Source organism: Paralichthys olivaceus, chromosome 16, assembly GCF_024713975.1.
Source record: "Paralichthys olivaceus isolate ysfri-2021 chromosome 16, ASM2471397v2, whole genome shotgun sequence".
NCBI classification, from domain to species: Eukaryota; Metazoa; Chordata; class Actinopteri; order Pleuronectiformes; family Paralichthyidae; genus Paralichthys; species Paralichthys olivaceus.
The window spans coordinates 1,193,223-1,219,987 of NC_091108.1; the positions used below are offsets into that span (position 1 = coordinate 1,193,223).

Sequence of the window (26,765 nt, forward strand, 5' to 3'; positions counted from 1 at the left end):
TTCACGGAGAAATCCCTCAACACGTTTTATGAGGTCACCACGACCTTGATCTTTGACCGTTGACCACCAAATTTCAATCAGTTCATTAATTAGTCCAACTGAACGTTTGCACCAAATTTGAAGACTTCCCCTTAACATGTTTTTGAGATATCGTGTACACAACTCGGACCACGTGGAAACATAATTCCCCCAGCCACTGGGTGTCATGTGTGACTCATTCCCTCTGTGATCTAAATACAGTTTTGACATATTTTCTATAAAAACAGGACGTAACTATGGTGGAACAATCAAATCTAAGAATAATGAACCTAAACAACAGATTGTTCTGTGTTTTAATGTTCACGTATCAGAAACTCCCTCTGGGGATCTATGACCTATGACCCCGACAGGTCCGTCAGCAGTTAAATAAGATTTGAAGTGCACGAAAAAAAACTGACTCCTCCTGAAGTTTCAGTCAATTTCTTATATTTTATTACTGTTGCACCATTTATACAAGTACATATAATTTTGAATGCATCAATTTCCATATCATCTTTTTGTTAGTTTGAATGGACGTGTGTTGTGGAGATAGCGGCGGTGAAACATGGGATGAAAATATCGACTGCAGTTGCCATGGATGGAGACTGAGAATCTTTTTTTTTATTATTTTTATTATTATTTTTTCCACTTGACCAAAAAGACAGGACTACAGGTTCACCCAACCACGGACATGCAATTCACCGAGTCAAGAGAAGAAGAGAAAATGAACCAGGCGACGCACGGCGCTCCTCGAGGGTTTGTTTCTGCTACGGTTTGACAAGTGTGGCGAGGAAAACGCTGCGAGTCACCGGATGGAACTGAAACGTGTGATGGCAGAGATGAGTTAATATATATAAATACACATACACACACATGTATGTACGCAACAGTGGAGAGTATGAAAGTCAGTTGGTTTAATTTGTAATCTCCAGATTTTCTTTTCCTTTCTTCTTTAATTCTTTCCCTCCTTCCTTTCTCTTCTTTCTCTCTTTCCTTGTTCTTTCATTCTGTCGTTCCTCCTGTGCTTTTTATTTCAAAAATGTCTTTTTGCTGCTTGAGTCCTTCCTTCCTTCCTTCCTTCCTTCCTTCTTTCCTTTTTCTTGACAGCTCATCTTCCACTGCTGCGTACATGCACTGACTGTACATTTCATATATATATATATTCTGGAAAAAGTAAAGAAAACGAATGAGGCATGAAAATCAGAGGCTGCCTTTCGTGTGCAAGGCTCTTCCATCCCATAATGACGGCGTGGCGTATGGTTGCCACAGAAACGTGGACCACAGTAGATGGGGCTGCCGATGTCTCCGACCGACGACACTGATTCAAAATGGAGGAAAAACGGATTCACTGACGTTCCTGCAACACGCACATGAAACTGGTTCCACTGGTTTTATCAGCTCCGCCAAGAAGCTCATGATTTCACCCCAGTGTGTGTGTGTGTGTGTGTGTGTGAGTGTGTGTGTGTGTGTGTGTGTGTGTGTGTGTGTGTGTGTGTGTGAACTGACGAGACATGGGCCAAGAAAGATCTCGTTAAATTTATGAGAGGAACAAAGGGGCGGCTCCAGGATTTTTTAAAAATCTCTTTCTCTATCGTTGTGAAACTGGATATTCTCTAGATATTTTCACTGATCTGAATAATCAGACATATTTGAGTTTCTAACACTGGGAGTGTGATCGGATGCAGCTGTCGGGCCTTGGCGGAGGTTTGACGGACTTTCTGGTTAAAGTAGTTTGTGGATTTGATTAAAGGTGAGGGAACCTAAAGAAGAGAGGGGTTGAGTTTAGTTTATGAGCAAATAATGTTTCAACTAATCTGTAAAATATAAAATCTCAAAATCTTTTTCATCATTTAATTCTCAAATTTGATTAATTTGGAACTGAGTTTGGATTTGGGGACATGATGTAGGACTGATTCATTTTTACTTCAGCGAGCGAAGGATTTGGTTTCTGCCGTGAAACTGCACAGTCGCAGGAAAGAGTTTAAGAGTTGAGTCTGTTTTCTACCGACACGATGATGACGCTCCTGAACGTCACGTGCCTGGAGGATCTTTCCTCTGGAAAAACAAATCTTATCGTTTGTCTTCAGGTGCAGGATCAGAGATTTCCAGCTTTCTAAGAACATCGTAGACATCTCTTCAGTGAGGCTTCGCAGGTTTTATTAGCGTATTACAAATGTTAAAAAACCACTTAGTTCATTACAATATACCTAAGGGTTTCAGTACAAAATCTAGAATCTTATCAGAAAAATTCCTATGACTGTTTTTTATGTCTAAGAATGTGTTTTTCTCTGCAAAGCTCTTCAGCAACCTCCAAAATGTCTTAGAAAGCCTGGACGTTCTCCGTCCTCACGACAAACGTCAACTCCTCTGAGAAGTTTAGGCGTCAGAAAAAAAAGTGGGAGAGAAAAGTGAGAATCAACACAAACGAAGCCTGGGGGGGGGGGGGGGCACGACACTCCTCTGAGGAGGAGGAGGAGTGGGAGGAGCTGAAGTGTGGACGTCCAGCTGGAGAAGTGATTTCTCAAACCGCTCCACCAACTCCTTCTTATCAGTTTCCCCAAATTTAGATTCTGTGACGTCCACAGAGCAGCAGGACACGTGAGAACCGTCGAGACGCAACCTCTGGACCGCGCGAGGGGGTGTGATGGATGTGATGGTGAAGCCGACACAGACTCGTATCAAAGTTCAAATACTACAGCAGAAAAAAATAGAATAAAACATAACAATAATAATAGCAATAATCATCTGCAGCGGTGGAAAACTTCTCCAGGTGTTTGCTCCAGTCCTCCTCATTCAACAAATCCTCATCATTACAATTATTATCATTATTGTTATTATCAGAATACGGGCGGGCTAGTTAATTTCTTCTTCACTTTTTTTTATTCTTCATCGTCGTTGAGTTAGGAACTTTATTTTTTCATTTCCGAAAAGAAGCTGTCCATTAATCTTGAACTGCTACGGTTTGATCCTTGCTTGGTGCCTCTGTGGCGTTCGCCTCCTTGGCCGGAGGTTCGGCGGCTGGTGTTGAACTAGGTGCAGCGGCGGTTTCCTTTGCCGGTGCGGGAGCCGGCGCCGCCGCCTCTGTGGGCTTGGGGTCAGGGGAGGCCGCGGGAGCCGTCTCGGCTTTGGCTGCTGGTGCCGCTGGGGCCTCAGTCTTTTTGGTGTCGGCCTCATCTTTGCTCTCGGACGCCGGGGCGGGAGCAGCGGCCTTGGCCTCAGGCTCCTTGGGGGCAGGGGCCGATTCTTTGGCCGGGTCGGGGGCGGCTGGTTTCTCCTCGGCCTTGGCGGGCTCCGCGCTCTTCGGCGCCTCTGTTTTCGGCTCAGCGTTGGCGGCAGGTTTCTCGGGCTCCTTTGCGGCGGGAGCTGCGTTCTTTTCCTCGTCTTTGACCGCTGCGGTGTCTGCCGCCGGCGCCTCCTTGGCCGCTGTGTCGTTTGCTACTTCCTTAGCGTCGGTGGCAGCCTGGCCCTCATCTTTGTTGTCTTTCGGAGCTTCACTCTCCTCAGCAGAGGCCCCCTCTGCTTTGGCATCTTTGTCTTTGGCCTTGTCATCATTTACGTTGTACCCCTTCTTCTTTTTGCTGAGCTTGCCTCCCATTTTGTATCTCTGGCTTCTGAAACCGAAGAGAAAAAACATTCAGTATTATTGGAAAATAAAGAGTTTGATTTGTTAATTCACTCATTGAGGAGAATGTGCAACTGGAAGCAAAGACATTCTAGAAAAATAAAACTTGGGCACATGTGAAGCGTCTCTTCTTCTTTTGTAGCCGCACGATTGTGGAGAAACATCATTTTGCATTTTGATGAAAGTTCTCAACCTGAACCTCAGAGAGAGAAATTCCTCAGATTCTGACAGATGAGCCTGAGAACAGGAAACAGTGAGCGGACAGTGGTTTTAAAGTTTAAGGAACGAAGACTCAAAGATCTTTCAGCTGATTAGACACTAGAATGGATTGATTTCTTTTTAGATCTTTTTTTTCTTGGCTTCGTTATTTAGTCAATGAGCAGGTAGACACACACACACACACACACACACACACACACACACACACACACACACACACTGCTGGCTCTCCTTCAGACAAAGCTTTTTTTTCATCGACATCACCATCTGTCGACTCAATGGGGGAGAGGACTTCAATAACTCAACAAATCAGGCTTATTAGGAGCAAAGACTCGAGAACGGAACAATTTGTTGTTTTTAAATTGAGTTCTGATGCGAAAAACTGCCAAGAACAATTGGCGGTGTAATGTGTGTGTGTGTGTGTGTGTGTGTATGTGCGTGTGTGTGTGTGTGTGTGTGTGTGTTTTGAATTCTGTCGTCTAAAAGTGCCACGAAAGGAAAAAGCATCAATCTCACGTCTGCTATAAACCCAATCACTCAGAGGGAATTCTACAGTCTTCACTGCTCTTCACAGAACTCATTTTCTCAATCAGTCATTCCAATAACTTCCTGCTGCTCGCCCTATGACCCTTAACATTTTTACCGTCCACACAGTTCCCTCTGTGGCATCGATGCAGTACTTCCTCCCATGCAACAACTTCTTCACTCTTTGGTCTGTGAACCTGTCACTCGCTACGTGCACGTACGTTCACTTCATTTGTACTGTGGGAAACACTGGGTACTTTTACCAAACACAGGACTGTTTTGAGAATTGGTATTTATCTCGAACATCCCAGAGTACAAATACTCACACCGATAGATCTTTTTTTTTTTAAGTGCTAAAAGAAGGAAGGTGATGTAAAATGTGTGAAACCTGAACAAACCGACCACAGAGCCACTCTGCTGGATACTCTCAGAGTCCTGTGCCGTGTGAATGGGACAGAGCCGGCAGTGAATCCACTCAAAATGCAAATCACCTCGTCGCCACCGAGTGAATTACTCCACTATTCATGCAAAAGTCCCCGGAGCGTCCAACAGTCGGTATCTGTCAGGGCCGCCGCTCCTGCCGCAGCTTTACACCAGCCACAATGGAGGTCCCTCTGCTGCATCACATCATTTGACTGCCGGCTTGTGCTGCCAGAACAATGACTCACAATCATCTGGGCAGACAATGGCTGCTTTTCAAGCAAAGGCACGCCGACGCTGCTGGGCGTGTGGTTCTAGTGTTTGAAGAGCCGGGGCAGGGCCGACACAACCTGGAGAAAATGCTCTGGGACTTGATCTAACCTGCAAACTGCCACCAGGGGGGAACAGAGGACGGCTGCTCCGCAAGCTGTGAACCTCCAGCATCACTTCATTTCAGAGGCATCGTCATTGCTGAGGAGCAACATGAGCTCCACTGGGTTCAGCTGCTGCTTCTGTTCCCCATCGACTCGCCCTCACACGGGAAGCTGCTGAGTTAATCATCTAGAATCGACAATCATCTCGTAAAATGTACTTTTACAAACAGCTTGAACTTGACTGTTCATACTCTCCGGGGCTAAAGTTCTTAATTAATGCACGTTTGAATTGATTTGTACTCATGAATTGTTTTCTTTCCATTCAGACGAAGGAGACGCTGCATCAAACAGCCACCGTGGGTAAAATGAAGCCTCGCTCCTCCACTGACTCGGTGTTGGACATTTTTCAGCTCAGTCTGTGAATTGATTGGTTTCGTTCAGACTGAATTCTTTCCCGTCGCACCCTGATAACTGTGTCACATATCACAATGAAGTCCTCTCTGCACAGATGCCTCGTTCTCTTTGTAAATATTTGATCTCCGTTTCCTCGGAGCACATTTTTGTGGGTCACATTGTAATCCCTGTCTCCCGTCCCTCTGCTCGGGCAGATGGACGTCTCCAGGAGGTCCCGGCGTCTCGGTAAATCCCCGACCTCGGAGCAGCGGCCGGCCGAGCCTGGCCGGTTCTGTGTTCCTGCCATCCAAGATGACATGTTAAAGGTGAAAAGCTGTCACTGCCCCCCCCCCTCCACATGGCTCGGACACAGTCGCTCTGCTGGAAAATCGACCTGACGGCAAAGAGCAGGAGCAGCTGCTGGAGCACTGATAATACAATAATCAAGAACATGGATGAGCAAGATTTTTATTTGTTGCACTTGCAAAAGAGCTCTTCTTCTTCTTCTTCTTCTTCTTCTTCTTCTTCTTCTTCTTCTTCTTGTTCTTCTTCTTCTTCTTCTTCTTGGGCCTCACAGTGAAAACACTGCACAGTCTCCAGCTTCATATTGAACATTGTCGTTTCAATTTTACAGTTTTTATTCTCTGTAGTCAAATGTGTATTAAATCAAATCTAAACTGAGGCCACATCCACACAACAACGTTTTCACTTTAAAACTCATCAACTCTGCTACAGATACACTTGACTTCCACGTTTCTTCTGCTAAAGAGACGAACAGAGACGTCTGAAACGCTACTCGATCCTTTTTTGTCTGAAAACTCCGGGGCTGCGTTTTAGTCTGAACGAGCAGAAACCGAGATGTTTGGAAACGTAGACGCCCACAACCTCTGGCTGATTGGTTGATTTCAGCCTCCACTGATTCGTCACGTGAAGAAAACACCCAGCCTCAGCTCCCAGAGGAGAAACAACATGGAGACTCAAAGTGTCCCTGACCCTGTTGTCTTCGCTGACAGCTGCTGTTCAGACACATTCCGTATTTGACATGGTTCACGTGGAGGAGAACATTTTGATGTCTGTCGAATAAACTCTGAATACGTTGTGAATAAGTTTGTTCTTCCCATAAAAGTGACAAAATGGATCTTCAAGGTTTTCACAGAGTCACTGACGGACACTTTCTCATTCTGACTCCAGCCTGAGGATCAAATCAGCAGTTTCAGCTCCTGCGTCCCACTGAACTGTGTTTTAAAGACAGCTCTGCCTCATCAGACTGACGGAGAACTGATCTGCAGCCGCAGCACGACAAGCTGCTGCCCGCCGCTCAGTTTCAGCCTGGATGGAGGAGCTTTACACTGAATCAGTGCTCAGTCACCCGCTTCTTCAGCCGACCTCCGTGACACAGCAGCTGTCAGAGTCACAACACGACGGCTTCACAAAAAAAGGAAAAGTCCAGTTTGCATGAGAAAGTTCTCATCACAAAAACACAAAGTTTTAATATTTAGAACAATAACTGAACAAACAGCAGAACCAAAAGCTTAAGTACACGTACAAAGACACACTTGTGAGCATAAGTGCGACAAACAAACCTATTCCCCCGTGTTTAATCTGCTCCAAAGTTAACACAGTAATTACCAGACACGCTCCGATGTTATAATCCTGCACATCTGTGTCACAGCAGCGCTCGTTCAAAACTGTCCAATTAATTAGGGATAAATTAGGTAACGCACAAAGTCCTCGCTCTGACCTCCTGTTGTCCTGTTTTCCACGTCAGATTCAGTGAATCTGTGTTTCAACAAATGTTAAATGACACCGTCGAACTGTGAAGCTTCACGTAGATCTCAAGATGCATGGTTAGCATAGCTTAGCACAAAGACTGGAGGCAGGGGGCAACGGCTAGCCACCAAACCTGCAGGTCAGCTGTTAGCTTTACACCCGAGGAGACGCCAGAGAGCGACGTCTCGTCAACCGCGTCAGGCCGCGTGAACGGGCGAGCAATTTGTGTGTCAGGTCAGATTACTTTGAACCTGGATTCAGCTCAAGACGTGAGGAAGCAGCAGAGTCACAGCACCGAGACCCAAACTCCTCATAAACTAAAGTCTGTGTCGTCAGTCGTTGGAGCTCTGTGGCTGCAGAGCGGTGGAGTGTGAGGGAACACAGAGTCGTGGTTCAGTAGCTCAGGTGAAGTATCTGGCGCCAGCGCTCATAGCGTGAATGTAACGCTACGGCTATAATTCACGAGGCTGCACTTCCAGCTGGATGATTTAAGACGAGTCTGTTTCTCCTGCAGCCGGCGAGCTGAGTGGACGGGCAGGAAAACTGGAGCAGAAAATCTGGCCCAATCTCTCTCACACACACACACACACACACACACACACACACACACACACACACACACACACACACACACACACACACACACACACACACACACACACACACCAGCTCTCTGCATTTAGAGAAAAAAGGTGGAGCAAAGGATGCTGGGGGCTGGGAGGCGGCGAATGACAGATCCAGGAGTCCATGGCCGAGGTTTGAGGAGCAGAGAGTCTCACAGTGCTGCTCTGAATTCTTACATCAGCACCACAGATGATGCTGAAGTATTCTCTCCATCACTGTTTTATATTTTAGCCTCAAACCAAAAAGCTGCGATTACAATTCACGACGCAGAGAGAGAGCACGGCGGTCTCTTCCACCGTGTGACGCTAAGGTCGTCATCGTGTGACTCGGGAGCAACAGGAGCAGCAAATTAAAAACAAGATGGACGACAAATATCTGTGAAGCACCAACGTGTTTTCACCACAAATGAAATAATAGCTAGGGAGTGATCTACACAAAGTTATAGTGCACACACACACACACACACACACACACATTAGCGTTTAAAGGATCAATCCCCAAATTGACAGAGCTTGAGAAAACCGGTGGGATGGAAATGGTTATTGATCAGCCTGGTGCCACCACAGAGAGCCGCTGTGTGTTCAGCTGCTGCTTATGAGTCCGAGGACGCAGCCGGCGGGGACGAAAGCCAGCGAGACGCTTTCAGACCTTTTTCTTTATTTCTGAATACAAAACGTCTCTAAAAGCTTCATCGTCCGCAGAAAACAGAAGAGTGAAGCGGGTCAGGGCCACCTCTGTGGGTTCGGTTCAGAAACATGTTCAGATGAGTTCGTCTGGACGGAGTCAGAAACTACAATATGTTATTTTTCTCCATCTCTCAGTTTGAGTCTTACTGATCTCAGGTTTTAATAAAACTTCCATCAGCCACAGGAGCCGAGCTTTTATCCCAGTGAGCAGCTGCGTGTTGGGGCACGCACCGACTCGCCCGGCGGCTCCTCGGGGACATGGCGCTAATTTAATGAGGCCTAATCGCTGTCGCAACATGTTGGTGAAGTTCGATCTGAGGACGCAACTGTAACGTTTAATCATGACGTCCCCTGACCAATCAACACGCTGCATTCCAGTTTAATTGGCTGACGGGTCCGTTTTTACTTTCAGTAAGTGGTTAGATCATCACACAGGAGTCATCACTGCAGATATGTCGTTGAACTCAGAGAGCTCACGACGCCTCATGGAAACAAGAAGAGAGACGTTCAGCTCAGAGACGTCTGTCTGTCCTGCAGGCGCATGAACTTCTAAAAATACAGAGAAGAGACACAGATGCTACAGAAGCCTTCGAGGTGTTTACGTTTACGAGAACGCCCTCGTATGAGGTTTCCATGACCTTGGTCCTGAGGATTTTCTATGTGACATGTTTTTAATCGTGCACATTCCAACGATCTCATCTTTTCCCTTCGCACTTCCTAAGTTACCTTAATTCTTCTCCTCGGTGGCGTCTAGACGTCATCTGACTAAGCTCAACGTGAACTCGGCGTAACAACGAGCTCCAGTTCCATTTGAATTGTGTTTGTTCCGTTAGCTGGCTTTTTATCGTCCCGTATTATCAAACGCTTGTTTCTCAGAGTGGGAAGTTGAACCTCTGTTCATTGTGCAGATGCTTGCGTCACTTTATCCAGACGGAGCGAACGAGTGGGGCTGAGCATCAAGCTTTCAAACGATGGGGAGGCCTCCTCACGTGCTGCACATCGATCTGACTCGTCTGTCGCTTTCAAACGTCAATGAGTCTTCAATGATTTTCTTTCGGAGGTGACGAGCGTCCTCAATCCATCTTCAGAAATATGCACGATGACGTATTGACTCCTGAGTTCTTTGTGAATTGCATGAATACAGCAAATCGACCCGGCACTGAACTTTAAACCCTCGACACTCCGCTGATGGATGTGGCAGCGACAGAGACGCTGCGGCTTTGAAGCAGCTTGTACGGGATCTATATTCAGCCTGGAAAACATGGACGGGGTTCTTTCACGTTGAGAGTTCAGGTGTGAGTTTTCATTTGGTCTCAGGGGAAAACGCTGACTGTGCAGAACAGACGTAGATCCACCTGAGCAGAGCGAGCGTTAGATGCAGCAGGGCGAGCGAGGAGAGGCACTGAACATGGAATCATGGGTTCTAGTTGTTTTTCCTTCTTTTCACAACAGAAACACTAAAACATCCGGTTTATTTATAGCTCTCACCTCGTGGGGACGTTTTCATCTTCCTTTCTTTTGTCCAACCAACGAGCCACAAATGAAAGATTGTTATAATGATCCTAAATTTCCCTCAGATCAGTTCAGGATCTAAACATCCTCAGTTCGCTTCTAAAAGACGAAATGAGCAAATACTCAGATCTGACAGCAGATTTAAAAAACAACATTCTAACAGATGTGTGTTACTGAATGAAGTGATGATCATGATACAGAGACTGAATCACACAGAACTTCTTTCATTTTCTATCTGAAAAAGAAAACTTCTCCAAACTGAAGTCTTGTGTCACATCGTCGTTTCACATGTTAGTGAGCTTCATCTAACGCTGCCTTACTGGAACTCACTCTAAAAACAGGACTGTCAGTGGCAGCGCAATGCAGCTGCTGCTTTGGAGCCGTGAACAAAAGGAAGTGATTTCTGGGAAAAGATCATTTTATCTGGATGAAACAAACTTTAAAAGCTTTGTGGACAGACGCCTGCACTCCTGCTGCAGTCTGGTAGCGTGTGTGACTGGTGATCCTGGAGGCGGGGCCATTTTTTTTCAGATCCGGAATATGACCTGAAATCTGCTGACGTGTGCACATTTGATTTGATGCTCGGGTGTTGTTGGTTAATCGAGAGGACTCCTGTCGTCGATTGAGTCCAACCGAGAGGACGGAAGTAGAAAATGAAGAACGCATGAGCAACACGGAACCAAACTTTCCCCGAACTCGTCAAACAACCTGATCTCAGGTTTGAATCATTCTGCAGGATTGAGAACAACGAAATACATCATCAACTTCACAATCAAACTCGTAAATATCTTTCAAATCGTGTGTGTGTGTGTGTGTGTGTGTGTTTGACCCATGAGACAAACCTCACAGGTAAATATGTAACCTGAAGCGGACGTTCAGTGTTTGACGTGGAACAGGTCACTTCCTCTATCAGGGTAGAGAATATTTTTTGGGGATTCAAACTGATATAAATTCAAACTGATATATAATAAGTGAAAATTGAGTTTAATTTGATTTGTATCATACTCGACTCTAAAAACACCAGGGACTGATGAAGCTCAGCGTCAGAACCAGAACATCTCTGGTTTCATGTCAGGAGCTATTAGAGCGCCCCCTCCTGTCTATAAAAACTAAATTCCTGACATCATTTCTCAAACCTCTGAGACGTGAGGACACAATCCTCTTCAGTCAGCGATTTCTCAGCTCAGCAGTGCAGCAGCAGTTTGAAGTCATTAGCGACGACGTGAACCCAACAGCTGACGACCACCTCGAAGCTTCATCACGCATGGCCGATGTGCGTGCATGAACGAACGTGGCGATATTCTCCCTGATGCAGCTCGGTCGTTGGACTCCAGCGCTCACTGCTGCAGAAATGATCTGTCTTTAAAAACTGACGATGATAATTATTAACCGCCTGCAGCGAATTAAACGTTTCTCTGTCAACCTGCTGCGGTTTGTTCTCTGCTCTCAATGAACCGATCACACACACACTCACATGCACACACTCACATGCACACACTCACATGCACACACTCACTGACGTCCACACGCACAGTTTTCAAACAACATTTCTAAACTTCTCCGTTTCAGCTGCTCTCAAACCGCCGAGTCGTGTGAACACCAGGATTATCCAGATGATGCTTCTAACATGTAAATAAAGATGGACGACAAGACAGCTGTCAAAAGTGAAGCCTAAGCAGCTTGAGCGCCCCCTGGTGGCTGCAGGATCAGAAACCCTGCCTCCTCCATGTGAGCAAACTGGACACAGAGAGAGTGGAGAACTTTAACGTGTTCTTAAGTTCAGGAAGTGACCATGAAACATAACGAGCAGTTTACAGTCGTCAGTGTGACAGTGTGTTTCTGCAGGAGGCCACAGGTTCAGCGCTGACGCATGTGCTTACACACACACACACTCACACACACAAACACACACACACACACACACACACACACACACACACACACACACACACACACACACACACACACACACACACACACACACAAACACAAACACACACAAGGCATTCTGGCTCATGTGCGTGGAGATAAACACACACAATGTTTATTAATGAGAAACGGGGAAAGTGTTTCTGAGAAATATGTGACCTCTGACCTGCACCTCCGCTCACTGCTAACACACACACACACACACACACACACACACACACACACACACACAGCCATCCATCAGCCTCAAGGTTGCCTTTAAGAAAACACGAAGGGGCCCTGCGTCGCAGAATTCAAACTCAACAAAAACCAACGACATTTAAAGAGACAGTGCAGTGAGAAATGTTCAGCTCCAGTGAAACTGGTCCGTAAACAAACCGAGGGATTTGATCTACTTACTCGTCTGAAGCAGAGAGAAGAAGTCAAAGTGTGATGAGTCAGACTGAGACGTTCATTTACAATCATGAGACTTAAAACCGTTCTACTCATCTGAAAAGAAATCGGCTTTCATTTCTTATTTCTCACTTTTCCTGTCGCCACAACTCTTTGGTCCCTGTCGGGATCCTGCAGATTAACCCCTGTAACAAGTGAACCAGCTGAAAACTCAGGGTTAAACCTGAAGTTTCCTCCATTTAAAGAGGTGGGGGTGTGGGGGGGGGGGGTCGGTTGTAGACCGACCCATGACTCATCACTTGTTTATGAGAAAACATGTAATTCAGAGCACGCTCTACTAGAAGCTGCGGGGGGGGGGGTGTCCTCGCTGGATGCATGAATGAGCCGAGGAGTTTGTGTTTCTGGTTCAGAAAATACAGAATGACAGAAACAAAGAGGAAACTTTCAAATCTATATGTCTCTGCCTCTTAAGCATCAAACATCCAGGACTGAACGTGTGATACTGTGATTCTCAACTTCCACCTCACAGCGTTCCGAAGTCGGAGCGCTGTGGAGTATCTGCTTGTGTGGATCTCATTATTCAGCAGTTTAATAAACTTTATCTCCTCCTCGTCTCTGAAGTGGTTTTAAAACAATGCACTTTCAAATCAAGGACAGTTTTGTCTATTAGCAGCAAAACAGAAACCACCAGTCGAGGTCGAAGCGCTCTGAAATTAAACTTTCCCGTTTTGAAAAGTCCTTCAGTTTTATATTGAACACTCCATTATCTTAAAAAAATGTTCCCACACATTATTTGCATCATTACAGACGAACGATCAGCAGCTGAACCTCAAACTGAGAAGTTCAACTAAAGCCTGAAGAGAAATCTGGATAAAGACCTGTAGCTTTTAAAGTAAACTCCAGTTAAGTGTGGTCTGACTCAGAGAAGTGAACAGAATATAAAGGTGAAACTGAACCTGCAACAAGAGGAAATATCCAAATATCTGTGATGAAGAAGACGAGCCGCAGAAGACGAAGACGTCAACTTGGAGAGACGAGGAGGCTGCAGAGCTTTTGAATCACAAATTTTATTGACAACTAGAAACAATTAAGTTCAACTGTGATTCTCTATTGTCTTTGAATCAACCACAACGAAGAAGAAGAGGCTGCCGAGCCGCCGTCACCCCGGACACCAGCCAACAAGTTTCCATGTCGTCGTGAACTCGATGAACTCTGATTCAATCTGAGTCTAGAAACGTTCACATCCTCTGGAGAAGAAGCCGAAACATTTGCTTCTGTCTGGACGAGTTTCGCTTTAAATAAATAAACTCACATCCTTCAGTTATTTGTACAAAGGAAGACGCTTCTTCTCTTTTACGGAAGAAAAATAAAGGAAATAAATGTTTTAATGAGCAGCCTCCGAACTGTCAGAGCCACAGAACAGCCCATAAAAAAGCACTTAAGCATTTATTTACCACTTCATGAAAATTAAACTTCCGTGCATGTTCCCAGATCGTTTCTCTAAAAATAGCAGCAGAGTCGTCGGAGGACTCACATCCTCTGAGGAAACGCTGTGAGAAAAGAAAGTGGGGCGTGTCCACATGAAGCAGAACGTTTCCTCCTGGAAACAGCTTCATCAGCTGTGAGCGAGAAACACGACACGTATGATATTAGAGTGGATACAACTACGAATCATTACGTTTAGAATTCATATCAGGTTTGAGTGTTGATGATGATTTATTGCTGTGTTCAGATTGTTTGTATTAAACTTTATTAACCATCGGAGGTGAGCATCTCTCCGTCCAACATCGGGGGACGTAAATAAAGATGGAATGGTGCGTCTCCACTTCCTCCCATGGAAGCTGAAAAGTTCCTGGAGATAAAAACACGTTCGTCTTCCTTAAAGAGAAGAATCAAACAGATTCATCTGGAGAACCAGAGTGAAAAACCACCAACGTCTCAGGTAATTAACCTGCTACGACGAGACGAGGGCGGAGTCAATGTACGAGAGGGAGATAAAGCTGCAGCTCCTTGAATCTGTCACGCCCACACACACACACACAGCTGACCAATCACAGCAGACTGAGCTGGGGGGGGGGAATGGACATTCCGAGGACAGCGTGAAAACATTTGACATCAATAAAACTCGTTCATGCAGAGTCCAGCGAGGTTTTCTGCTAAAACACGACATTCTTAAAACGAAATATTTCTCTGTGCAGCTTTTAAACAAAAAAAATCTTCTTGTGACGAGAAACCAAATAAATGTCAACGATGAAAAACTCCCTGCTGACCTCACCATGAACCGTGAGACGACATCAGCAGTTCGACGCCCACGCGGTGACTCAGGAACATTTCTCTGATGATTGAGGCGCTGAGCCGCTCGCTGACTTCTCCTCTGAGTGCAGCTCTGGATGCTGCCAACCCTGCGAACGCTGAGGGTCTGGCAACCTGCCCCTGCCTCTACTAAATCATGCGAAGCACTGCAGTCCACTCAGCCTGTCAAAGACACTCTGAATCCTCTCAATTAGCAGAGCGGCAGCGTGTAGCCAACACACCGAGGGAACCTGCCAACGCCGGTTATTTTTAATACCAGTTTATTAATGTTGTCTCCTGTTGTCGGAGCGGAACCAAACACAAGCGGAAGAGTTTAACAGCTATTAACACAGAGCTGAAGACATATACACACATGGGCTGCTCTGGATTTCATTTTCCACAATTTATGCTGCAAATCTATCAATTAGTCGAGTGGGACATCGAGAAGAGAAGATGGCACCGGATAATGAAAAGCAGTCGGTGCTTGTTGATGCAGATTAGAGGCCGAGGAATATCAATGACCACCAACCATTCTCCATTAAATATTCATTTTGGCGGGACGTCCTTCTCAGCCCGGTGAAGGACTCACTGAAGAACCAGCAAACGTGCCTCTGATGGATGATCCCTGTCAGATCAGACGCACACTCGCCAGGTGGACGTGTGTGTGTGTGTGTGTGTGTGTGTGTGGTCTGGGGTCGGGTTAACGTGAACAACCACAAACTGACCCTGAAGCTTTGGTACGACCGACAGGAGCGTCTCCCTCGCGGCCGCAGGTACGCTGAGCTTCAGTCGTCATGGTTACAATAAAAAACGTATTACAAGGACACAAGGATGAAAATTAGTGGCTCTAAACTCATCCATCTCCATAGAAACCGTTTAATGTCTGGTTTCTCCTCAGTTTGTGCGTTCTAATTATAGACCGGCGTCTCTTCAGGACGCCATGTTGAGCTTCGATGATTCGTTTCAGCGGCTGTGGGGCGTCCAACACGACCAAACATGAGAAATCTTAAACTAGATGTTTTTCCTCTTTCTTGATATCTGATGACTTCCTGTTGCATGACGGAGCTTCACTGGCGGCCTTACAGCATCCTGCGCTGGTCGCTCCACGCGGCGGCCATTTTGAGCTGAGGTGCACGTGTAAGATAAGCCGCAACAAAGTGCACGTCACAAACCACGAGCCAAAATGGAGACGGAGACGACGCAGGGTGGATGTATTCGTCATTTCAAAGGGACTCGCCTCAAACTGTAGTGACAGCGACTCTATCTTCCACTCCGTCACAAGCTCCTGCCAATAACACACACGCACACACACACACACACACACACACACACACACACACACACACACGCACACGCACACGCACACAGATCTTCATGTGCCGTGTTCTTTCACAGGATCTCGTCTCTGCATCTTTTCTCGCCGGCTCTACTGAATTTATACGAGGAGACCCGCCCGCCCGCCCGCCGGGAATGCTGGGTGTTCTGAGACGTTTCTGACACAACATGGTGGTGTTGTGTCGACTTGGCGGTAACCTGTGGCCTCGGTTGAAACACGTCACCCGGTGCTTTGTGCCGTTCTGAAGCAACAGTTTGACATGTTGTCCGGCGCCATCTTGTTTTTTTAAAAACCAGAAGTAGCAACAACAACAACAACAACAACAAACAGGTTTTCACACGAACAAAACAAATTAACACGAGACCATTAGCATGAAGCAGTGAGTCATCGCCACTGTTTGTCATGTGACCTTCTGTGGAGATCTAAAGCCTGTGTTCTCCGCCGTGTTTGCGTGTTGTCAATAACATACGTGTGTTCTCGTCAGTGTGATTGGATGCCTTCCCTCTTGTGTCCTGTATCACACACACACACACACACACAGATGTGAAGCAACGAGACGTAAACTACATGATGCTCAACATCATCACGCTGTTAAAAATATGTTCATCACATGCAAACTGCTGCTACACGTGTGATTTTCCACATGAGGAAGTTAAGATGTCAAACAGCATTTCACACCTTAACCCTTAAATATTGGTTTTTGTTTATTTAGATGAATTACTTTTATCATTTATCGTTGTGTGTTGACTTACTATGGTTTATTGAGCTTTTAGTTGAACTGATTTAAGAGACCGACGATGAACCGAACTGTTCCGAGGCTGCAGGGTGGACATGTGTGGAAAGAGGATACAGATCCATTGACTGACTGATGCATCGATCCTGATCCGTTTGAGATTTGTGTTCCCTGATGTGAACTGTTTCACAGGTAAAACGTTTCCTTCCCTGTTCTTACTTCTGTTCTGCATTTCATCTCGTCGGCCCGGGCACCTGTGTACTTGTTGTTCTGTATTTGACATCGTCATAATCAGTGATTGATTTGAAACGTTTCACTCAATCATTAATTACTCAGAGAAGTAAAGTGTGCAGAGATTTTCTTTCGTCTCCAGTGGAGTAATTTATGCTTCAGGTCCACAATCACACATACGGAGGCTCCATTTTGCTGCTCGAGCCACCGGGGGATTGTTCTAAAGCCGAGCATCTCTTCCCTTTGTCTTCCAGCTCTATCTCTGGTGTCAATCAATAGCACTGCAGCTCTAAGCCCAGCACACGCCACGAGCAGCTCTGCCATCCCAGCGTCCTGCACCGTCCTCTTTGCATCGGAGGCCTCCAGACGTGGTCCGACATCAATCGATATCTCCACAGGGCCGCGCCGGTGAGCAGAGCGGATTTCTCCGAGCCGAGTGATATTTCTGAGAAACTTCTGGGAACGGAACAACAAACTCTGATGGGGAATTGGATTTGGTGGTTTTGCATGTTTCGCCTCATTAACTGCAAAATGTGCCCATATCTCTCGAGATTGACTCGTCGGGTTTGGTTGATGGTTTCTTACTTGACTGAACTTTTTAATTCAGGACGGAAAACAACATCGTTTCTTCTTTTCGACTGCTGAACGCTGGAGCTCAGATCCGAGAGTCTGATTCAGGCGCAAAGGAAAAACCACAGATTCAGATTTGAAACTAGAAACAGAAATACCGTTGGTTAAATATTCTGCACGTTCTACTCTGACCAAATACCTGCAAGAGTAGAGCAGAGTTACCGTAGACGTTTTTATCAAGATGGGGGAGAATTATTTCAGCATTTAGCATTAGAGAGCGACTGATATGAAGGTTTTGGAAGTAAAAATACTGAAACAGCCAAAATAGTTTGTAGTTGGAAAATGATTCCTGAGATGTCGTTATCCAAGAAATGGAACTGAGGTTTAATATCTTACAGTTTATGTTTTATGAATTCTTTAATCTGTGAAATAAAAGTTTTCATTTCTACTTTAACACAGAAACTGATGTGAGTGTTAAAGATGAGTCGGGCTTTAATGGAAACACCACGAATGCAGCTTTTTCCGTTGCCTCCTCGAGCTCTTCGCCGACTTTAATGCACTTCCTGTGAAGAATCATTTTCAGCAGCTGAAACCATCACGAGACTGAAATAGTCATGAAACTCTGCAGCTCTAGAGGTGGAAGTGAAATGTAGCTGAGTCATTCTCAGCTGAAGAAAAGCTTCCTGTTTTAAAATGCAACACAGCGACAGTGTCCTCTGTGAACGTCCTGCTTCTAATTCTACTTCCATTTTATTAATTTCATGAAATAAACACGACCTCTGATATGTCGCACAGTGAAAGTTTAGCAGGACTCACAATGTGACTCAGTCAGACCTGAGGACACCAGCCGACGCCGTCTGTTTTAAAAGTCTCCAGCCTCCTCCGGCCTCCAAGCCCCGCAGACGGAGGTCATAACTCTCGACTGCTTTCTGGGGACTGTTCTGCAATGTTTATGATCCGCTCTAACAGCTTGATCCGAGCGCACAGGAAAACATAAAGCACCTTCCCAGGAATCGCCGTTAATATCTCCCCATAAATCTGCTGTGTGACGGGAGAGAAAGAGACGGACGTTTAAAGGAGGCAGCGAGTTCACAGGCAGAGGATTCACACACACACACACACACACACACTCAACTCAAATGGCAGCTCACAAAGCAACGGGTGACGTCACGGCGGGTTCACATTTGGTCGGACCTCAACAACGTCCCGGTTTCTCATCGATAAAAACGTTTCTCCTGTCGACTGATGTCACGGTTTCAGAACGTTAACAGCCTGATGAGGTCCAATTATCACCAGTTCAAAAAAAGCTGGATCATTTCGTGTGTTTGGTCAAAAGGCTGATGTCCGTGTCACTTAATATAAAATAAATGAAAATCTAAAAGAGAGGAAGCAAATCTCTGCAGCCTGGTTCTGTGCTTCCAAACCAGCCGGACACGAGTCACGTGACTTTTGTTTACAATCCCCTGCCGTCTTTCCGTCAGAGCTCAAACCGCAGAGAGGAAACTGGGGTCGGCACCAGAAACTGGACTGAGCTTTTAAAACTGGCCTCAGACAGAAGATCTGACAACACGACTGGATCCTTTTCCCCAACAAACCAGGAACCAGAGCCGCAGACTCCAGACACCCGGCCATGTTTTCATCCACTGGTCTGTCTGACCTCCGCCACCAGTGAGTCTGCAGCTCATGGCCACACGCCGCTGGATCTAAAATGGACGTGGCGGGCGTCCGCTGTCCCCAGCCACAACAGTGAGACAGTGAGAGTGTGAGGAGTGAGTGCTGGCTGGCAGGCCAGACGACGAGATGGGACAAAGTCGTCTCTGAACTCCAGCTAACCCTAAAAAAAAGAGCCGGGGGGGTGAGAGCCAAGACAAACACATTAGCCTGCACCACGCAGACGGACTCACTGAGGACGTGGGGGAACATCAAGTCTGGACGCACGGAGGGGAATTTGTCTTTCTGTGAGGTATCTGATGAGACTTAGTTATTTAACAGGAACAACACAGATTAATACATGTATGTATGTAAAACAAATGTATGTATGTAAATGTGCACATACGTATACACATAAATACATACATGTGTGTGATTGTACACACACGTGTCACTCAGTCACTTATATTTCAAACAAACTGACGAATTATTCATTTTAAAACAGTTTAACAAATATTAAAACGAATTTGAGGGAAATATTGAATAAATGCATTTACCCTGACGTTCACAGTGTGACAGTGAAGTCAGCTCCTTACTGTGATATGAAAACACACATCCACCTCCTCACTGTCGACTCTCTCCCTCACACACGAACATCTCCGAGTGTTTCCGACAGGCCCTTGATCACGTCTCGCACTTGAGGAAGAAAAAAAACCATCCAGCGAGAGACATTCTCGTAATTTCCTCCTTGTCGTCAGTTTTCTCTCGGTCGATGGGAGCTGACAGAACTGGGACTGCAGCACAGACGCGAGGAGGCCGAGCACCTACGAGTCTAAACTCTGTTGTACCATCTCGTTATTTTCACACCGCGTCTCTCGGCTCTTTAAGATCCACGTAGTGACGAGCGCCGGCACCGTTCTCGAGGCAGCGCTCCAACTTTTCCAGAGGGGGGTGAAGAGGTTGATGAAGGCTCCATGTGTTCACTGTGCTCAGGAAATGTGTTTTTAAACGTGTCTATATTCTCATTTTTCTTTAGTGAGCTGCCACGAGAAAAACAAAAGACCCAGCCTGCTTATTATTCATCAGTTCTTTAATCCCGAAGCTGCTTTTTACTTTTCCTCTGTTAATCTCCTCACGTCATCAGCTTCACACTGGTCATTTGTGTTGTTCAGAGGAAGCGATACGTCCAATCTGTTATTGATCTTTAAATCACACCACGCGTTCCATTCAGGACATTCCAGCTGTTAATGATCAACAGAATCACAAACGACTCCACAGAAGTCCAGACTTGTGAAAACAGGAAAGCTGCGTACTTTGAGTTCTCCTGCTCCGTTTAGTGTTTAGTGTGAAGTGACGCTAACACACACACACACACACACAACAAACCAGTTATCTAGGTCGTCAGACATGTCAGAGGAAGGTCGTATCGTGGTTGACAGGTTTGGTTTCCGTGTAAATTGGAAAATTAAAATATTATATAAAATGATATGAAGGTGTCGACTCACGTTAACATTGAACCTGAAGGGTTCGAGACGGTTTGAAACACTAGGTGGCGTTTTGAGTCACCACAAATAAATGTAGATTTTAAAACCAACATTAATTTGTTTCATCACAGAATCACATAGAAAAAAACATTCAAATCTGCAGAATCCAGAGTTTCTTATTTTAAAGTTCTGAAATGAAATGAACCTTCTGTGAGCAGCTCGTCGTAATATTTCATAATCTGTTTTCCGATCATTACGAGAACAGGTGCAGGTTTTCTGCCCAAGTCTGAAATAAATGGTTTGATTTTTATTATCTCACAAACATCAGAATGTTTGGACTGTGTCTCCTCCACAGATAAGAGGACAGGTGAGAGACATCCTGTCTGATTGGCTCTTTGTCGTTGTGATTTCACGTCCACGAGGACTCGTGGGTGGATTTGGGATTCGGCGAAGAGAGCGAAGCTGCGATTGCGGAGTTCATTCCCACAGAGGCACATATCGGATAATGTCGTCTCTTTCGGTTGGAGCTGTAATTTCCTGGAGGACGAGGAGCGATGTGACAGATGGCGCTCATAGTGAAAGAGCTGCCGAGGACGAGGACACGTTGTGAAACCTCCTGCAGAGACACGAGGAGGAGCCGGACGCCACATCTACTAATGTTTTATCACGTCTGCTGTAGCAACACTGACTGCGAGACACGTCCAAACCCCGGGACACTCGGGTTCAGTGTCTGTAAACTTAGTGTTTATCTTGAGGTCGTCAGCTCCTGCTTCAACATTCATGCAGCCGATAAAACGTTCTTTTGTCTTCAAACTGTTAAAAGATACGCTCTCTGGGATTTTTCCACTTTTCTGTTGATGCTTAAACACAACTGCATTCATTTGTTTTTGGCCAAACACGCTGACGGAGTTAACAGCTGATTTGTAAAGAGTTGCTGTTTACACTGCTTGTGCTCTCCAGTCTAATATTAACTTTCGGGTTTTTTTATTCACTCGATTGATCAAATGTTTTCAGCAGCGAGCTCGTTTCCTGGAAGAGGCAACGTAGAGACACACAGAGCGTCCACGATGACATTCACACCTACAGATGCATGGGACCAGGAGGAAGCCCGAGTGCCTGAGACGACCCACGCAAACACTGCAGGAGAAGCAACCTCAGCATGGAAGGTTCAAGAACTGCACTGTTATTAAAGACGCACGGTCAATGCAGCTTTGAGTCCTTGTGTTGGGATTCTGCTGGATTCTAATCCTGGATCTGGTTTGTAGATCATCACCCTGATACGATGGAGGTGGATTCGTTTTCAGTCGGCTGCAGAAACTGAAGGAGACGTTGAATTAAATCATATTTAAAGTCTAAAGACGTCAGCCCTCAGTAACTGATTATAGCTCATATCAAACCTCAGGAACCAGCTGAGGACCATGTTGCTGTGAACCCTCAGCGGACCGACACAACCAAAATAAACTTTTAGAAAAGTTCACTGTCATTTACTTCACTGTGTCACGCTTCCGTTGACAGGAAAACCAAACATCCAACTTCCTCGTTCTCGTCGACCCGGCGCGCTGCAGCGACGGACAGATTCTATCCAGACAGTGTTTTCAACTTCAGAGTGTGAAACTGCAAATGTTCTTAGAGGATGAAACACTTCACGTTTACGTCCTCTCTCTGCCGCCAGCTGCTCCGAAACAACCGGCTGCTGACGAGAGCAACTTTCCATGAAGTTCACCCAAACTCCTTCAATACAGAGCAGAGCCGTCTGCAGCAGCAGCTGTGCTCCGGAGAGGGAACCGACAACCAGTGAGAATCAGTGAGAATCTATGAGAATCAATGAGAATCAATGAGAATCAATGAGAATCAGTGAGAATCAGTGAGAATCAGTGAGAATCAGTGAGAATCAATGAGAATCAATGAGAATCAATGAGAATCAGTGAGAATCAATGAGAATCAGTGAGAATCAATGAGAATCAGTGAGAATCAGTGAGAATCAATGAGAATCAGTGAGAATCAATGAGAATCTATGAGAATCAGTGAGAATCAGTGAGAATCTATGAGAATCAGTGAGAATCAATGAGAATCAGTGAGAATCAGTGAGAATCAATGAGAATCTATGAGAATCAATGAGAATCAGTGAGAATCAATGAGAATCTATGAGAATCAGTGAGAATCAATGAGAATCTATGAGAATCAGTGAGAATCAGTGAGAATCAATGAGAATCAATGAGAATCAGTGAGAATCAATGAGAATCAGTGAGAATCAGTGAGAATCAATGAGAATCTATGAGAATCAGTGAGAATCAATGAGAATCAGTGAGAATCAGTGAGAATCAATGAGAATCTATGAGAATCAATGAGAATCAGTGAGAATCAATGAGAATCAATGAGCACGACACTGAATGAGCAGAAAAATACAAACACATGTAAACTAACACTTTCAAAACAAAACATCAGTGTCAAGAGCTGAACCAGAGAACGTTTCACTTCTGTTTCGACTCAGACTTCCCACTGTGACACACATACACACACATATACACACATATACACACACATATACACACATACACACACATGTATTTATAAAGTTCACTCCTTCAGTGTGTGTTGTAGACGTGTGTGTGTGTGTCTGATTTTGTTCTCTTGTGTTGATCCTTCAGAATTATTCCTCGTCCTCAAACTCTGTCAGTTCTTATGGTTTGTGTGCAGAGCCTCTTCTAAACAGTGCTCATCCTACCTGGTTTATCTGCACTGAAGATTCCATATTGTTCATCGAATGAATCTGACTTTTCTTTTCTACTGTTCACATGTGTGTAATTTCAACACGGGCTTCAGACCTTTTCAAAATAAAAGCAAGGCAGCAACTAAAACTGGGTCAGGATCAAACTGCCTCGGTGGAGAAGGGACCAGCTGCGTAGAAACCAGGATCTGACTGACACCGGATTTCGGTACCAAACCCCCCCCCCGAGCCCCCTCAAGGCCGGACGTCACAACGACGGTGAAAACGTGAGATTGAACGTGTCCATTCAGAGCCGACTCCGGCTGGAGGATGGAGGGAGCAGCGAGAACAGAGGGATGTGTGGGAGCAGAGTCGGACTTCATCACGTCACTTGATGGAAGTTCAAGTCGCTAACGCCGAACTTTCACTCTCGTCTTTTTTCTATTAAAACTAGAGAAACTGTAGAAGCAGCAGTGGTGACTCAACCTGCAGCTGCACCCACTCCCCACCCTCCTCCACACACACACACACACACACACACACACACACACACACACACACAGCAGCTGCTGCCTCCCATTGTCCCGCTTCATCTCCTCTGCTGTTAGAAAACGAGCCGCACGCAAACTGATGGTTTAATTAAGACGCTGCACCGTATGATCATGATCCTGTTGATCACATGACTCACTGGATCCCAGACAAAGACTGTGTTTCAGGCTTAGCAGACACACACACACACACACACACACACACACACACACACACACACACACACACACACACACACACACAGGGGACCCTCGCTCGCCCTCTCTCTATTTGTGTTTGTCTCATACTAACTACCTCTGCTTCTGTTGGACTAAAGTATGTGGACATCTTTCTTATGGCCCCAATTACTCTTTGTCCACATATTTGTGTGTGTTTGTGTGTGATTCAATAAAGACACAGGACAGAGTTGTGTTTGCAAGAGAGAGAAAGGGCCACACACACACACACACACACACACACACACACACACACACACACACACACACACACACACACACACACACCTGGAGAAGCCGACAGTGGTGATGACTCACTCCTCCTCTGGCCGCTGTTCGTCTCGAGGATGAATGGACGCACTCAGGACTGGAGTTATGTGAGCCAATCAGCAGCCAGACAGACGGGACACATTACTACAGCGTCACCAGAAGGACACGCAAACTCACAATTCATCCGAGTTCTAGAGCCGAGTTACTTCTGATGACAAGTCTGGGATTTAGTTTTTTGTAGAAGACGTAAGTGGAACGTAACTGGAACGTCCCCTGGAAACACCTCCGCCGCCATGTGTGTGTGTGTGTGTTTGTGTGTTTGTGTTGTGTTAAACTCCTCACAGACACCGCTCACTGAGCACAACACACAAACTACGAACCACAGTGTGAGTAATAATGACATGAAACCCAATTATAGAGCAGATTACGAGAGGGTTTAAAAAAAAGTAGAATATTCAAAAATACTGCAGTTCAACTAAAGTACTGAGGGGTAATCATGTACTGTGATACAAGTACATGTATTATATATATCATTATAGCAAATCACTGGGAGACAACCAAATGCATCATGGGAAGAAAACTCCATCACAGGTCAGTTGAGAAATTATTCATCAGAATATTTCTTTGTTAAAATCGTATTCATCGACTAATCAGTAATCGATCCACTGATACTATACATCACACACACTCACACACACACACACACTCACACACACTCATTCATACACACTCACACACACACACACACACACTCACACACACTCATTCATACACACTCACACACACTCATTCACACACACTCACACACACACACACACACACACACACACACACTCCAGCTCATTTCACCTCCTTTCTTTAGTCTTTGAATCAACAAATAAACAGAGAATTAACCCCCCCCCCCCCCCCCCCCCTCCCCCTCCTCCTCCTCCTCTTCATCCCATTGACAGGCAAGGTGGCATCTCTCCCATCCACACCCTACACCCACTGCGCATGCGTACCGCGGCAAACAAAGGACCATGCAATGAACCGACGGATGATGGCGAATAAAGTTTGAGTCGCTGCAGGAATCACATCGAGGCGGAGAGAGAAGAGGATGTGAACATGTGTGGAGCGAGGGATGGATGGATGGAGGGAGGTGAGGGAGGTGAGGGAGGTGAGGGAGGTGAGGGAGGTGCAGACACATCCCCCATTCCTCCATCACCCCTTTCTCACCCCCCCATCCTCCTCTAATAAAAGTACATGGATATGGATTCATCCGTTCATCATCATGACATAACCTGGTTACAGACGCTGCGGGTGCGCGTGCGTGCACGTGCGTGTCGCCAGTTGCGTGCAGCCGAGCTGTCACACCTCCGCACAGACAAAGAGGTGGAGCTGAGCTTCTCATTTCTCAAACTGGTCAAACTGAGTGGAAATTACAACCCGCTCCGTGTGCGCGTCACACCCGAGGAGAACCGATCCCTCATCAATAATCAATATCACGATCGATAATCAGAGCGCGCGAGGAGACAGTTTCTATCCAGAGAAGTGAAAATGAGGAGAATGAGTGAGGCGCGTGCCACCACCCCCCCCCCACCAACACACACACACACACACTGTACACACCCCTTTTCAAAGCTCGTTCCTTCTTCTCCTGATGAAACATGGAGGAAAGAAGAACAATTGTGGAATTGATCAATTCTCAGTTATTTTTTTCATCCGGTCTGAGGATGGTCCGTGCGCCGCGGAGCCACGCACCGTGCGCCCTGGCTGCGCACACGGACGCATGGGAACAGACAAAAGGGATGAAAATATATAAATAACTTGCAGCAGCAGCGGGTTTTTCGGGGAAAAGGAGGAGAGTTGGCCGAAGAGGAGGCTCTTACCTCGGACTCTGAGCTGCACTCGCTCCCTCTGCTTCCTCCAGGTAGCGGCTGCTGGGATTTTATTTTGCGGCTTCTCCTGCGCGCCTGGCGGCTCGTTCCTGCTGCACGACGGCTCTCCTCAGCGATCCTCCGCCTGCGCGCACACGCACCCGCGCGCACGTAGACGCGCATGCAGTGTGTGCACGCACGCAGAGCAGATGCACGATCCAAGTGTTCTGAGCAGAACGAACAGAAAAGTGTTTCAGGTCAGAGATGATGAGACTTCTTTATTTCTGGAATATTCTCTTCGACGTTTATTCTAAGATGAAGAAAAGAAGAGTCTCCCCAGAGGACGTGCGTGACGCGCGTTTCTCTGGTGATCAAACAGTGTCTCAC

General features: G+C 46.0%; 1 protein-coding gene across 1 annotated transcript; it reads right to left on the reverse strand.

The window, feature by feature from the left end:
* Positions 1–951: 951 nt before the first annotated feature.
* On the reverse strand, positions 952–26,763 carry basp1 (brain abundant, membrane attached signal protein 1). The gene is made up of 2 exons (XM_069511516.1): positions 26,391–26,763; positions 952–3,629 (listed from the first exon to the last, which is right to left on the reverse strand). The coding sequence occupies exon 2, from the start codon at positions 3,611–3,613 to the stop codon at positions 2,960–2,962; it is 654 nt and encodes a 217-aa protein (XP_069367617.1). The 5' UTR covers positions 3,614–3,629; positions 26,391–26,763; the 3' UTR covers positions 952–2,959.
* Positions 26,764–26,765: the final 2 nt, after the last annotated feature.

Bases quoted from the DNA above. Each gene is read 5' to 3' on its own strand.
- basp1 (XM_069511516.1), bottom strand. From the start codon at position 3,613: ATGGGAGGCAAGCTCAGCAAAAAGAAGAAGGGGTACAACGTAAATGAT.